Source organism: Neoarius graeffei, chromosome 18, assembly GCF_027579695.1.
Source record: "Neoarius graeffei isolate fNeoGra1 chromosome 18, fNeoGra1.pri, whole genome shotgun sequence".
NCBI lineage: Eukaryota > Metazoa > Chordata > Actinopteri > Siluriformes > Ariidae > Neoarius > Neoarius graeffei.
This window is the reverse complement of record NC_083586.1, coordinates 33598928-33615061: the sequence shown is the minus strand read 5'-3', so window position 1 is coordinate 33615061 and position 16134 is coordinate 33598928. Positions and strand designations below refer to the sequence as shown.

At 40.4% G+C, this 16134-nt stretch overlaps 1 protein-coding gene across 2 annotated transcripts in view; it reads right to left on the bottom strand.

The window, feature by feature from the left end:
* Positions 1-3630: 3630 nt before the first annotated feature.
* Positions 3631-16134, bottom strand: part of si:ch211-91p5.3 (uncharacterized) — a 39615-nt gene continuing 27111 nt past the window's right edge. For both annotated transcript variants that reach the window (XM_060898719.1, XM_060898720.1), the window contains exons 13-21: positions 14819-14956; positions 12685-12813; positions 12333-12563; positions 12127-12246; positions 11780-11992; positions 11331-11462; positions 10726-11031; positions 6855-6995; positions 3631-6775 (exon numbers count right to left, since the gene is read on the bottom strand). In XM_060898719.1, the coding sequence (XP_060754702.1) occupies positions 6684-6775; positions 6855-6995; positions 10726-11031; positions 11331-11462; positions 11780-11992; positions 12127-12246; positions 12333-12563; positions 12685-12813; positions 14819-14956 (1502 nt within the window). In that variant the 3' untranslated portion in view covers positions 3631-6683. The remainder of the gene's footprint in view (positions 6776-6854; positions 6996-10725; positions 11032-11330; positions 11463-11779; positions 11993-12126; positions 12247-12332; positions 12564-12684; positions 12814-14818; positions 14957-16134) is intronic.

Sequence of the window (16134 nt, the reverse complement as noted above, 5' to 3'; positions counted from 1 at the left end):
GAACCCTATGGATTAGGAATGGGATGTCACTTAAGCTCATATGTGAGTCAAGGCAGGTAAGCAAATACTTTTGGCAATATAGTGTAGCTGCAAGCAGCAATGTGGGGGTCTAGCAGAAATGGCAGCGTCCGCAATGGTCTTCAGATGCAACACTGACTGCATGTTACATGACAAACAACCAAAGATTCACAGAGATGTGAACTTATCTCCTGCCTGGGAGCTTTTGGGTAAATGCTTTAAAAAAAATCGACACTGTGACAATTAGTACCTTTTGTGAGGATTGGTCTGAAGATCAGCTGTTACCAATTTCATAAGAAAATGTGTGACCTGTGTGACCTATAAAATATGGTCTTATAACATAATGTTAAAATTATAGCGCCCCCCAGAGGTCAAAGGTCACCATATTTAATGAGTGCCCTCAGGATGGGGTCAAGCAAGTCCAGTTGCTCTCTTCAACCAACCACAGATTACTATATACCTGGATGACTGAGATTCTTCACAGATATGTTTCTACGCACTTTGGGATGAGATCCCTTCGACTGGTGCAGGAGTATGAGAGGACTTCCAGAAAACTGGCAGACATCTTAGCCAGAGAGGATCGTTCATTTTTGTCGGCCTGGAGCGACCATCATTGAACAGAGGTGGGTGTCTATGACATCTTTTATCAGCCACCTACAATGCAGCCATCAGCATTCTGATTCGGATTCTATGATGATCCATGAGAGGATAAATACTGGATACTCCCTATTAGTCAGACAGAACTGAGGAAGCCTTTAGGATGAGAGGCGAAACGTTTTCAAGAATCTTCAAGCAAGTCCAGTTGCTCTCTTCAACCAACCACAGATTACTCGCAATCAACTGCATTTTTACTCTGTCTTGTCTCGGTCTCAGCTATAGAGGACTCGGGATTTTATTTCAAGACCAGTCAAGACCACAACTATGGGGATTTCACTCAATTGATTTATTTGTTAACATCGTTACTGTGATTGGATGTAAAAATTCTTGCTTCAAATGTGACCAATAACGTGACTAATTTGAAAATTTTCTTTGTTACCAGCTGTCACCCCTCCCCGCCCCTTCACACACCCTGGTCTGGTCCTGACTCAGTTACGCCCTGCCTTGGCTTCATTTTAACCCCTCAAAGTCTTGATCTTGTATTCGAGAACATAGAAACATAGACAGGCATCATGTTGACCAGCCCCCCCCCACACGCTCAATCTTTCTCCTGCACTGGGCTCATGTGGAACATTGCACACAGCTCACATATGTATATATTTTGTATATTGTCTTTTCCCCCCATTGACATATCATTATTGTTTTTTATGCACTATTATCATGTACATTATCACATGTTGCACTCTTATGGTTTACAGTTCCATAACTTATGTTTCAGAACACTGACTGCTACCTCACTTCACTGTGTCACTTTATAGGGCTCTACATCACTAGTTTGTGCACACCACAAGTTGATGTAGTGCCACGACCAATTCTTGTTGTTTGTGGCTGTCTTTTGTGAGCAATTGTCCTCATTTAATTCTAGTTTTTTATTCTATCCATTATTCATCCATCCATTATCTGTAGCTGCTTATCCTGTTCTACAGGGTTGCGGGTGAGCTGGAGCCTATCCCAGCTGACTATGGGTGAGAGGCGGGGTACACCCTGGACAAGTCGCCAGGTCATCGCAGGGCTGACACATAGACACAGACAACCATTCACACTCACATTCACAGTCAATTTAGAGTCACCAGTTAACCTAACCTGCATGTCTTTGGACTGTGGGGGAAACCAGAGCACCCAGAGGAAACCCACGCAGACACGGGGAAAACATGCAAACTCCACACAGAAAGGCCCCCGTCGGCCACTGGGCTCGAACCCAGAACCTTCTTGCTGTGAGGTGACAGTGCTAACCACTACACCACTGTACCAGCTTCAGTAATGAAATATCTTCTCATCTCATTCTCATTATCTCTAGCTGCTTTATCCTGTTCTACAGGGTCACAGGCAAGCTGGAGCCTATCCCAGCTGACTACGGGCGAGAGGCGGGGTACACCCTGGACAAATCGCCAGGTCATCGCAGGGCTGACACAGAGACAACCATTCACACTCACATTCACACCTACGGTCAATTTAGAGTCACCAGATAACCTAACCTGCATGTCTTTGGACTGTGGGGGAAACCAGAGCACCCAGAGGAAACCCACGCAGACACGGGGAGAACATGCAAACTCCACACGGAAAGGCCCCCGTCGGCCACTGGGCTCGAACCCAGAACCTTCTTGCTGTGAGGTGACAGTGCTAACCACTACACCACTGTACCACCTTCAGTAATGAAATATCTTGTCTTAATACACTTTGGTCTTGGTCATGACTTGATCTTGACTATAACACTCAACCCATCTGTACCTATGAATCCAAGACAACAAAAGTGGCCCTGTTCTGTGAAAGGCATTACATTTTCTCTATCAATCAAAGTGAATTTTTTCCAATCGAGACATATACCAAGATCAGAGTATTCAGCTTCCTTGTAGGCAGTGTTGGGCACGTTACTTTCAAAAAGTAATTAGTTATAGTTACTAGTTACTTTTACCAAAAAGTAACTGAGTTAGTAACGGAGTTACTTTGTCATAAAAGTAACTAATTACCAGGGAAAGTAATTATTCCGTTACATTTTGTTCCCCCTCAAAAAAAATCAAATTCAATTAGTGTAATCATAATAAAAGTGAATGTTAAATGTGTTTAATGACTGAAATGGACACTTAACAGAACCAATTAGTAACGTTATCTACACTATATTAATATTTTTGTGGGACAATGTGAGATAAGACATCTATCAAATGTAATATATTTTTGCAGTTATTAAAATTATGTTACTAATTACTGGCCACTGACGAGGACAAACGCTTTGTTCCTCGACATAATGTGCATTGCACGTAAACACTCTTGCCTTTTATTTCAAGTAATGAAAAGTAATGTCTGTATTTCCAATGTGAAAGCGCAGTGCTGGGCTGACCGCTCGCCATCGCTGTGTCTTCCGATTGAAAGAGCGCGCAGTAGTGCAGTAGGCGTGGCCTACCTACATATGTTGTCCAACTCTACTCTGATTGGCTTACTGTGCCGTTGTCTCGTGTCTCCCCGCCCCACACGAAAGCAGAGTAAAGAAAGGCTGAACGAGCAGCGTGCCAGATGAGAACAGCTTTAATAAAGTAACGCATAGTATTTTATTGTAAGTAACGGGAACGGCGTTATAACGATGTAAAAAGTAATTAGTTAGATTACTCGTTACTAAAAAAAGTAACGCCGTTAGTAACGCCATTTATTCTAACGCCGTTATTCCCATCACTGCTTGTAGGATTAGCATATTTCTTATTCTGGCTGTTTTTCAGATGATGATGATGACGATGATGGTAAGCAGTTTTAAAGATGTTAATTATACTGTATGTCAATAAAAAGATCAACAAGCATCGAGGGTAAAGGTTTTCATTTTAAAGAATAGCCACTAAAACCTCCAGAACAAAATCAACAACCATATTACAACTAGGGATTGTCACGAGTCCTCGAGTATCAGGGACTCACAAATAACAGTAATGATTGATCACACAATTGATGACACAATAAATGTGTGAATGAATGTTTAACAATTAAATTTTTTTTAATCTTGCAACTTTATGAAATACATTTTACACTGATCAAAGTCCATTACCGTACAACACAACATAAATCATTCCAGAAATGGAGCCAAATATTTATTAAAAAAAAATTCATTAAAATACATTGAAAATTGATTGATTGGTTAGAGTGGCATTGGGGTGGGAACTTACAATTTACTGAAACTGAACAGATGACAATCATTTCAGAGACTCTTGAGCAGGAGATTCTTCTTGGCCAAAGCTTTAGCACTAGCTCTATGGTTAACAGTGTCTTCAAAAAAGTACAGTAAACACTTAATGAATTACCTTGAGCCCCAGTATAATGTACCTTTTCAGAAGACAATCACCACAAGGACAGACGCCCTATATGAAATTAATGCTTCTTTACTTAAAGACATCCTATCAAAGCCAGAAAGGGTTGCTCTCACTACTGACTCATTGACCTCGCTAACTAGTAAACTATGAGGTTTAAATAAGTGTTTATTTTTGTCCAAATTATATTGTGTTTATTGTTGATTATACTAGTTGCTTTTCTTCTGGTCACTGATGTAGCAACCTACTCAGGGCCTGTAGTTGATTATAGCACAGGAGCTTCTGTCTCAAATAAATAGGGACGGCCATCAGATTCAGATGTCTCATCCATATTGTCAAATATTTGAGGATTACTACTTCACAAATTCTGAATGACTTCTTTTGTAAACATCAGAAAACAGCTCTCGAACGATAACACTGGTCTACAGCCAAAATGCTTTCGAAATAAATATAGTCAAACTTTATTAATTCTGGGTCGCTGAGAATGAAAATTAAATTTAAAACTGTTCATTGACTTTAGTTTTCAAGGTTGGCTCTGTGAATAAATCTATGATTGGGTTTGGATAGTACTTACTTTTTTGGTAAAACAATGAATGATGCAATACCAGCTTCAGATTGTGTCATACATGATATCAGGTTATTTCTAGAAGTCACTGATGATGCAATCATAAGTCAACTTACAGCACTCTGCTGAATAAATTGCCCTATAATCAGCTAAAAAAAAAAATCATACAGTGCTACGCACTCGAGATTAAGTCTTTGCTTGACAAGAGATGCTCCGTTTCATGAATACAAGAGACAAGCTGCCAAAAAGCACTGAGTACACACTGAATAAGGACTAAACCTATTCAGTACTTATACATAATTGTTTTTTTGCCATTTGGTTCATAATGCATTTTATTTATATAAACTTTTTGCACCTGGCGACTTGTCCAGGGTGTACCCCACCTCTTGCCCATAGTCAGCTGGGATAGGCTCCAGCTGGCCTGCGACCCTGTAGAACAGGATAAGCAACTACAGATAATGGATGGATGGATGGACAAACTTTTTGCTGATTTTCTAGTGTTACATAAAGAGAACAGGTGAAATATCATGTAAACCAACCATAAACACATGAAGAGACCTAGGTTTACAATTTTTACTTAAAACATTACTATCTGCACAATGTACATAAGTATAAAATGTACAATTCTAAATATCTTAAAAGACGTTGCCAATCAGCTGTTTTAATTGTCATATTTGAATTCAACACACCAAATTACATAACAAGCAGCCAATTTCATCTCTGAGGCAGAGAACTTCTGAAAAATTGTTGACCACAGGCACCAAATGGGGTGCTCCAAGCCTGATAGTGGTGAAAACAATCAGTTTACTTTGATGTTGATGTTTTCCCCATAGAGTTACAATCCATCCATCATCTGTAACCGCTTATCCTGTGCAGGGTTGCAGGCAAGCTGGAGCCTATCCCAGCTGACTATGGGCAAGAGGCGGGGTACACCCTGGACAAGTCGCCAGATCATCGCAGGGCTGACACATAGAGACAAACAACTATTCAAACCTACACTCAATTTAGAGCCACCAATGAGCCTAATCTGCATGCCTTTGGACTGTGGGGGAAACCGGAGCACCCGGAGGAAACCTACACAGACAATATGCAAACTCCACACAGAAAGGCCCCCGTTGGCCACTGGGCTCAAACCCAGAACCTTCTTGCTGTGAGGCGACAGTGCTAACCACTACACCACTGTACCACCCTAGAGTTACAATGTGTAGACAGTTTACATTTATAGTGTTCTAACTCAATACTGGTCTGATTTTGGTCTGTAAAAATTTGAACCCAAAAAGATGGGAAAGATGACCCCAGGTTAAAAAATACTGGAGTTCCCCTTTAATGTCTGTAATGTATTTTGGCTGAATTGTAGCATCGCATTTGTTTTTTTTACGCCCCTGAAAATAAGATCATGTTTTCTAATTAAAAAGACATCTGCTAAATCATGTTTAGGATTTCATATCTCCAGAAATATTGTTCCATGCCACATGAAATTTGGCAGATATAAAGACAAACCTGTTTGCTATCTGTCTAAAACTCACTGCAGAAGGCCAGATTTTTTATTATGGGGTTTTTGACATGGGGAAAAAAAATTCCAAATGCAAATGATAGAGGCTTACAGAGCCCACTTTAAAATACAACGGTGATAAAAGTAATAGTTTGGCTTAAACTACTACATTTCATGGACTTTGTATCATCATCTGATGTCTGAACGACCAACAGAATTCAAGATATTGACAAAATCACCAGATAAGTTTAAAAATTTGCGCTATTTTGACATGCCCGGATGGTGATGTTGGCTCACTAGTAGAATCATGAAAAGCTGTAAAATACTGTAAGCTGCTGTAGATTTATGAACAAGTTTAGTACTATGTTAGTTGAAACGTTGAAGCTTTTTCAGGAAATTCTAGTTCAAGAACTTTATGAATGAGCTTAGCTTAGCAACATAGAATGACTTACTTAGCATTAGAAACATTTCAGGAAACCCACCCCAGACTGAAATACATCATCCAAATTGCTGGTGATTGATAATAATTAAAAAGTATCTTTAGTCATGACCCATGATGCCCATGATAAAGTTAAGCCTCCATTATAAATTACTGTCATCTTTGAAAATGATCATTCACACAAGAACAGTTAGACGTATGAAAAAAAAATCTGTACCAAATCTCATACTATTCTTTGCCTTCATCAGTCAGATAATTTAACCTTTTCTTGAGTTCATCGACCAACTTTTCTTCCGCAACTTCCATGCTGCTTTCCCAGTCTGAAAGAGAGAGAGACGTGTGAGAGACAGCACATCATATTTCTTGTCATTTCAAGTGTATTAATTGCATTGTCCTCACTTGGATTCGAGCAGGAAACTGTGACAGAAAATGTGACTTTTGATCCATGAACCTCCTCAGTGTTCTCAAACACAGGCTGCTCCAGATTCTTCCGTTTAAACCACTCATCGAGACAGTTTCTTAAAGATACACTATTTGGTTCTGCAAAATAATAAATGAATTGGTAAAGTATATGAAAACGTCCTTATACTCTGGCCATGATTTATTATTTATTTATTATTTTAGCAAGTGGCAATACCTTGAATCTAGACAATTTTTCAAAGGATTTCCTATTATATGATTCTTTAAAAAATCATAACTAGGATTATTAAGTCTATTTCTTGGCTTTTTTTTTTTTTACTAATTTCAAGCTTAAAATAGTCTTGTTCTATTAAAAATTCTAACTATAGTGTTTAATTCTAGAAAGAAATAAAATTATCTGCAAATAGAATAAGAAAATTTAATGCTTGAAATCAGTAATCTCATCTCATCTCATTATCTGTAGCCGCTTTATCCTGTTCTACAGGGTCGCAGGCAAGCTGGGGCCCATCCCAGCTGACTACGAGTGAAAGGCGGGGCACACCCTGGACAAGTCGAAATCAGTAATAAATAAATAAATAAATAAATGGGCTACTGATTGGAAGGTTCAAGTCCGAGTGCCAGCAATCTGTCACTGGTGGGTCCTCAAACGAGGCCCATAACCTGCTCTGCTGCAGTGGTGCTGTATTATGGCTGACCCTGAGCTCTAACCCCAACTTCCTAACAAGGTACGTATTCAATCAACCAACCAGGGTGTCAGTGATGCAGTAACTCACACAGCCCTGCCATGAGAAACCAGACTTATTTAGAATTAGCCAAGTTGTTCTTCATGAGAACAATTAGATCTTCCAAACAAAACAATCAGAATCAAAATCCATTGGAAACTCAGGGAGGAGTAGCAATTTTCCTGAAAGTTCATTAACCGGCCTAATTAGCAACTTGTTTATGAGAAATCACAAAAGTAGGGAGTAACTTTTGTGCAGAGTGATTTAGATCTTCCAAACAAAACAATCAGAATCAAAATCCAGTGAAAACTCAGGGAGGAGTAGCGATTTTTGTGAATTGTGGACGGACGGACGCCGGACATCGTGTGATGGCAATAGCTCATCGGCTACGGCCGGTGAGCTAATGAAAAGAATTTCACTACTATAAAGCATATGACAAAATAATGGCTCCATTTTCTTCATATATTTACACATCAGGTAATGCTGATTAGAAGTGGTGAGGTAGATGGAAAAAACTGTACAAAATGTGATACAAGTGCAAAATAATAAACGTGTGTTCCATTTACAAGGAAAATTAAAAAAGGATTTTGTTCGCGCAAGAGGTGTGATTATGGTTCAAATATCTAAAACAAAATGAAGACATTAACTCAGGTAGAAAATATCAGACTGTGGGTGCTCATTTTAATTATTTTCATAGTGTGACGGCAGCCCAAGCAGAACATCGCTCCTCACTTTACCGCTCCCATGGTGCTGAAGAAACAGTGACACTTCAACACCACTGTTTTGGACTCTTGAAAGCAGCGTGGCTGCAGGGCGGAACCCGCTGATTGCACACGGCTGGAGGGACTTAAGCGACCACAAACACAGATTATTTTGGGTTTTCTTAGAGCATAGTTACTGATTCCTCCCTCCTCTCCCTGCACAGGTCATCTCGCCAATGCCGACACCAACGCCGAGGAGAAAGAGGAAGACAACGGAGAAATCAGCACTCTCACCAGCAATCACCACTGCTCCTGCTTTCAGCAGTAGAGCAACGAAAGGCCCAGATGTAGTCAGCCCTCCACCGCTGCACCAGATACAATTTTCTCACCCCTCACACTTACCTTGCTTTTTTTTCCCAAAAATAAAACAGCACTTAACTTTTCCACTGAACCCTGGGTTGAGTGTCTGTGTTCCCCGCCGTAGCCGCGAATGCCACAGTAGATGCCATTGTACTGTTTTGTTATTGTTGTCGTTTGTTTTGCAGGGTATAAACCAGGCTTGTAGTACTCCAGTCCAGGACTCGGTCTTGAGTCCGACTCATGCCCTAATTTTAAGGACTCGTGACTTGACTTGGACTTGAGCACTGATGACTCAGACTAGTGCATTAACTGCATTCGGACTCGTAAATTGGAGACGAGGACTCTGATTTTTTCTTTAATTTTTGAAATACACTACCATTCAAAAGTTTGGGGTCACCCAGACAATTTTGTGTTTTCCATGAAAAGTCACACTTTTATTTACCACCATAAGTTGTAAAATGAATAGAAAATATAGTCAAGACATTTTTCTGGCCATTTTGAGCATTTAATCGACCCCACAAATGTGATGCTCCAGAAACTCAATCTGCTCAAAGGAAGGTCAGTTTTATAGCTTCTCTAAAGAGCTCAACTGTTTTCAGCTGTGCTAACATGATTGTACAAGGGTTTTCTAATCATCCATTAGCCTTCTGAGGCAATGAGCAAACACATTGTACCATTAGAACACTGGAGTGAGAGTTGCTGGAAATGGGCCTCTATACACCTATGGAGATATTGCACCAAAAACCAGACATTTGCAGATAGAATAGTCATTTACCACATTAGCAATGTATAGAGTGGATTTCTGATTAAAGTGATCTTCAGTGAAAAGAACAGTGCTTTTCTTTCAAAAATAAGGAAATTTCAAAGTGACCCCAAACTTTTGAATGGTACTGTATGCCATAATAATTAGGCATAAGATATTTATATCTACATTCATTTTTATACTAATGTTGTGAAAGAGAATGCACATTCACCTGTTCGTACGTCATGTTCAGGAACAAACTAACGTTAATGGCGCTAAAATGCCTGGAGAGAAGCCCCTAGGATTGTCCGCTTTGCTGATACAGACTTCTCATGCAGTGGGAAAAAATGCACTGATATGTGTTCCATATGTAGAAGAACTATCGAGGAGACGACGGGGACAACCGTGAACTTCAATTGTCATTTGGCAAGACCAAACCCAGAGAAGTAAGTGACACGCTATGTTCATTGCTCTGTTGACAGCGGGGCTTGCTGACCGATGAACTGGCTAGTGTTAACCCTCTCTCATGTTATTTGCCCTGTTGATAGTGGGCGGGGCTTGTTTCTGACTCAACTCTGATCAGTAGTGGACTCGACTCGGAATCGACTCGAAATTTTCTTTACTGACTGACTTGACTCGGACTTGAACATCGCGGACTCGAGGTTTAGTGACTCGACTACAACACTGGTATAAACATAGCAAACATGCAAAATGGGAATGTTATTTTGCTCCTTTGAAAGATGCAAATCTCAGTAGACCTTGTTAGTCAATCATTTTGCACCTTTAGAGATTTATTAAATCAGGATAATTTCCTTATTTATTTCTCATCTCATTATCTGTAGCCACTTTATCCTGTTCTACAGCGTCGCAGGCAAGCTGGAGCCTATCCCAGCTGACTACGGGCGAAAGGCGGGGTACACCCTGGACAAGTCGCCAGGTCATCACAGGGCTGACACATAGACACAGACAACCATTCACACTCACATTCATACCTACGGTCAATTTAGAGCCACCAGTTAACCTAACCTGCATGTCTTTGGACTGTGGGGGAAACCGGAGCACCCGGAGGAAACCCACGCTGACACAGGGAGAACATGCAAACTCCGCACAGAAAGGCCCTCGCCGGCCACGGGGCTCGAACCCGGAACTTCTTGCTATGAGGCGACAGCGCTAACCACTACACCACTGTGCCGCCCCCCCCTTATTTATTTATTTATTTATTTATTTATGCAAATCTTTTCTGAGTAAAAGCACAGGGGTTAGAATGCAATGCTTTAGAAACTCATCATTAGATTATAATTTGGTTTATAATGTGTGATTCGTACCTGGCTCCACTGCTAGCAGACCCAGAATGCGTTTACTGAGATGATTAATATTTTCTTTTTTCTTCTTTTCGTGTGTGCTCTCCATGGTATAATCTTTGAACAGGAGCTCAACTGAGCTTTTATATAGGTTGCATTTGAGTGAATAAATGAGGTCTTTTTGATCTTTTGTTGTCAGTAACTTATTAATCTGAACCTCTGTTTCCTCAACTGTGCGACACTTTGGCAAAGACTTGAACCCAAAGAGCAAAGTTAGCATGTCCAGGGCTTTCTGCAGGGCATCCTGCTTTGCTTCTGCCTCAGTGGAGCCTATAGAGAAAAAAAAAAAAGTTAGTGAATCAATTTTTCCCCATCCACAAAAATCTATGCAGTGGGTGTTCCTATAAAAAAAGAGAAGGTAAATAATATAAATACACATGACAGTATGGGAAATAACACAACACACAATTACACAAAGCAAAAAGATAAACATAACTGTGCAACACTAAAGCTAGCTCCTCTGCTGTCTGAATTTTCTTACTCCAACATGTATCAGGGTTTGTGTCTTACTGTAATAATGTGGCATGTATTGTTATAAATTTTGTGATGAACATAGCAGCCAAACTAACCTTTTCCATCATAGACGAAACTGTAGGTTATATCAGTAATGGAACACTTGTTGTCTTCAAACACTTCCTTCGGAAGGGTGAGAGACTTCTGGGAAAAATCTTGTTTCACCAGCATGGAAGCATTGTTTTCATCTTAAAGAGGGAGACAGACAAAATACAGATATATGCTAACCATATTCCGATAATAATATGATAGCAATAGTCTGTGAAGCAGATGGGAAGCAACAACCTATCAATAGGTCGACAATTAATCAGTCAGCGTTGAGCAATGCATTATATCATAAGGTCCAATAGATGGCATAAGAAGAATGATGGGGAGCAAACATTGACATTTTATCTTTGAAAAAGGGCAGGGATGGGGATGGGGTTGAGGGTTTGAAGGGAGGGGGCTGCTCATTGATATCAACAGCCCCTGACATCAGTACAGTAAATGTGATGCAGCAAATTACCTAATTTTGATTTGGAAATTCCCAATGCAGTCCCAAGTAAGACATAGGTTTTACGAATGGCATCTTTCTTGGCAATGTATTCATTTTTGTTTTGAAACGTGAAGTTTTCCAAGTTTATGTCCACATGACAGCTGAAAACCTTCTCAGTCCTGACATTCTCGACTGTTACAGATGGAGGCTTGAGATTAAACAATACTAGAAGTGTGTTGATGGCTGTAAAACACACACATAAAGGTCAGCTGGGAAAAGTAATCACTGCTTTACATGTTTTGTGTAAAATGTCATCTCCTACTGGCTGTTATTCTACTAGCAGATGGTCTGTACATGTAAAACAAACCACTGTATACCCGTATTATCCATCTTGGGAGATTTGTTGGGTATCTCTGGAAGACTTGCATCACACTGTGGACTGATGCTGTCCTTTGGTTGAAGACAAAAGTTCTTGCTAATGGCTGTCGTGCAGGATGCTGCAATCACACGTTCAACTTTATTGCAAAGAACAAATTCATAGTTTAAATCCCATTCAACCAGAATGTTTATGACATAAACTCACAGTGTAAATTATCTCCACTTGTACTGGGACCCTCTGCTTCACTGATTCCTTCCTTTACTTTGCATCTGTACACAGGATTTTCGAGATGAAGAGCATCTAGACGTTCCTTCAGAAAGCTTTTGTAGTTTTTGTCAGCTTCAGCCTCAAAACTGCAGTTAAAGAGTCCTGATAAATGTTGCAGAGCTACCTTAGCTGCCTGACGTTCTGCCAGTTTCTTCTTTGAAGCGCCAACTAAAGGGTTTTCATAAACCATGTATGGGGCATTAGTGATGGATAACAAAGACAGATGTAACGGGGTAATCCAATGAAACAATGCTGTTGTGGTTAACAATATAGACTAATTCTGAATTACCTTTATCAGAGAATATGAAATCCCCAGTCAGCTGGAGTTTGCAGAAGATCTTATCGCCTTCACGAACTGAAAGTTCCCGTGGTGTTGGGAAATTACATCTCTTAAAATGCTCCAACACTGCTGTTTTACCTGTTGCATGGTGCAAGAGCAAGACTTCTAACCAAGCCCTTGGTTATACAACCCCGATTCCAAAAAAGTTGGGACAAAGTACAAATTGTAAATAAAAACGGAATGCAATAATTTACAAATCTCAAAAACTGATATTGTATTCACAATAGAACACAGAAAACATATCTGTAGCAAGTGTTCTAGGTGGGTGGAGCACAGAAGCACGGCAGGCCAGTACTGAGTTCTCAATAACTCTTTTATTGTCAGCTTTTCAGCTTCTACAGGTTTACTTATATACACATACACACACGCCACACACACACACACGTGTTCTGGTTGGGAGAGAGCCCGCTCTGCTCTCGCTCTCCTCCTTAAATAGGGCGCGGTCACTGGGGAAGACACACAAACACATTAATCAACCTCAGGTGCAGTGATTCTGCCACTTACCTTCCCTGTCTCCGCCATCCGGTCACAGATCGACGTTTGACCACGCCCCCACTGCCACAATATCAAATGTCGAAAATGAGACATTTTGAAATTTCATGCCAAATATTGGCTCATTTGAAATTTCATGACAGCAACACATCTCAAAAAAGTTGGGACAGGGGCAATAAGAGGCTGGAAAAGTTAAAGGTACAAAAAAGGAACAGCTGGAGGACCAAATTGCAACTCATTAGGTCAATTGGCAATAGGTCATTAACATGACTGGGTATAAAAAGAGCATCTTGGGGTGGCAGCGGCTCTCAGAAGTAAAGATGGGAAGAGGATCACCAATCCCCCTAATTCTGCACCAACAAATAGTGGAGAAATATCAGAAAGGAGTTCGACAGTGTAAAATTGCAAAGAGTTTGAACATATCATCATCTACCGTACAGTGCATAATATCATCAAAAGATTCAGAGAGTCTGGAAGAATCTCTCTGCGTAAGGGTCAAGGCCGGAAAACCATACTGGGTGCCCGTGATCTTCGGGCCCTTAGACGGCACTGCATCACATACAGGCATGCTTCTGTATTGGAAATCACAAAATGAGCTCAGGAATATTTCCAGAGAACATTATCTGTGAACACAATTCACTGTGCCATCCGCCGTTGCCAGCTAAAACTCTATAGTTCAAAGAAGAAGCCGTATAAACATGATCCAGAAGCGCAGACGTCTTCTCTGGACCAAGGCTCATTTAAAATGGACTGTGGCAAAGTGGAAAACTGTTCTGTGATCAGATGAATCAAAATGTGAAGTTCTTTATGGAAATCAGGGACACCGTGTCATTCTGACTAAAGAGGAGAAGGACGACCCAAGTTATCAGCGCTCAGTTCAGAAACCTGCATCTCTGATGGTACGGAGTTGCATTAGTGCGTGTGGCATGGGCAGCTTACACATCTGGAAAGACACCATCAATGCTGAAAGGTATATCCAGGTTCTAGAGCAACATATGCTCCCATCCAGACGACGTCTCTTTCAGGGAAGACCTTGCATTTTCCAACATGACAATGCCAAACCACATACTGCATCAATTACAGCATCATGGCTGCGTAGAAGAAGGGTCCGGGTACTGAACTGGCCAGCCTGCAGTTCAGATCTTTCACCAATAGAAAACATTTGGCGCATCATAAAACGGAAGATACGACAAAAAAGACCCAAGACAGTTGAGCAACTAGAATCCTACATTTGACAAGAACGGGTTAACAATCCCTAAACTTGAGCAACTTGTCTCCTCAGTCCCAAGACGTTTACAGACTGTTGTAAAGAGAAAAGGGGATGTCTCACAGTGGTAAACATGGCCTTGTCCCAACTTTGAGATGTGTTGTTGTCATGAAAATCACCTAATTTTTCTCTTTAAATGATACATTTTCTCAGTTTAAACATTTGATATGTCATCTATGTTCTATTCTGAATAAAATATGGAATTTTGAAACTTCCACATCATTGCATTCCATTGTTATTTACAGTTTGTACTTTGTCCGAACTTTTTTGGAATCGGGGTTGTATGTGTATAACTATTACAGTCATATAATCATTGGCACCCACCTTCAAGGGAAGTCATGCCAAACTGACAGGCTAGTTTCCTATAAGCTGATTCAGTGGCTTCTTCCTCTTCAACACACTCATCAGACACAACTTCTTGGTTGTTGAGGGACACGGTCACAATACCATAAAAGACAGTGCCTGGAATTTAAATAGCAAACTCAAGTACTGCTTTCATTTTGCTAACAGCTCATCCTACTGGTTGTTTCTGAAATAGCATATTTTCACTGTACATGTATAGTAAACTTCTGGCAGAGGTGGACAATAACGAAGTACATTTACTTGAGTACTGTACTTAAGTACACTTTTTGAGTATCTGTACTTTACTTGAGTATTTTTTTAAACTTCTGACTTTAACTTCACTACATCTGAAAGGCAAATATACTTTTTACTCCACTCCATTTCTATCAAGATCCTCGTTACTCGTTGCTATGAAGCAGCTTTGAAAGTAGATGTTTTTTTCTTTTTTTTTCTAAAATGTGATTGGTTTTTTCGCAGGTGACACTGAGACAGCCTATCACTATGGTCACGTTACATCCATAGACTGTATAAAATCAAGTTCAGTGATTTTTCCACAACATTATTTGAACACGATCAGTTGATGGCAGAATGGGAGGAGGTGGTTCTTCTGGGGAATGCATGCACTCATGGCCCATGAACCCATGTTTCAGTTTTCTGAAAGGATTAAATATTCATTTCGTTTTAAATCCTTGCTTTGTTTGTCTAAAACGAACCACATCACGGCCTACAAAAACTCACCATTCAACCTGCGGAAGCATATTGAGGTATGTAGACATTTTTATTCCAAGAGAAAGCTTGCAACGAAGTTGTCTGTGCTTTTAGAGCTAGCGATAACATTGCAATAGCTATGCAGTCTGGCTAGCCAAATGACTTTCTATGGATTTTCCTGCCAAGTTGCCATCGCCTTGTCCATGGCTAACGTTAACACATAGCTAGTTAACTTGGACACTGTTAGTTAGCATGTAAAAACTGAGTTACACTAACATGAATAATGTTAACTGATCTGAAGTCCGTCCATCCATCCATCCATCCATCCATCCATCCATCCATCCATCCATCATCTGTAGCCTCTTATCCTGTTCTACAGGATCGCAGGCAAGCTGAAGCCTATCCCAGCTGACTATGGGTGAGAGGCAGGGTACACCTTGGACAAGTCGCCAGGTCATCGCAGGGCTGACACAGACACAAACAACCATTCACACTCACATTCACACCTATGGTCAATTTAGAGCCACCAATTAACCTAACCTGCATGTCTTTGGACTGTGGGGGAAACCAGAGCACCTGGAAGAAACCCA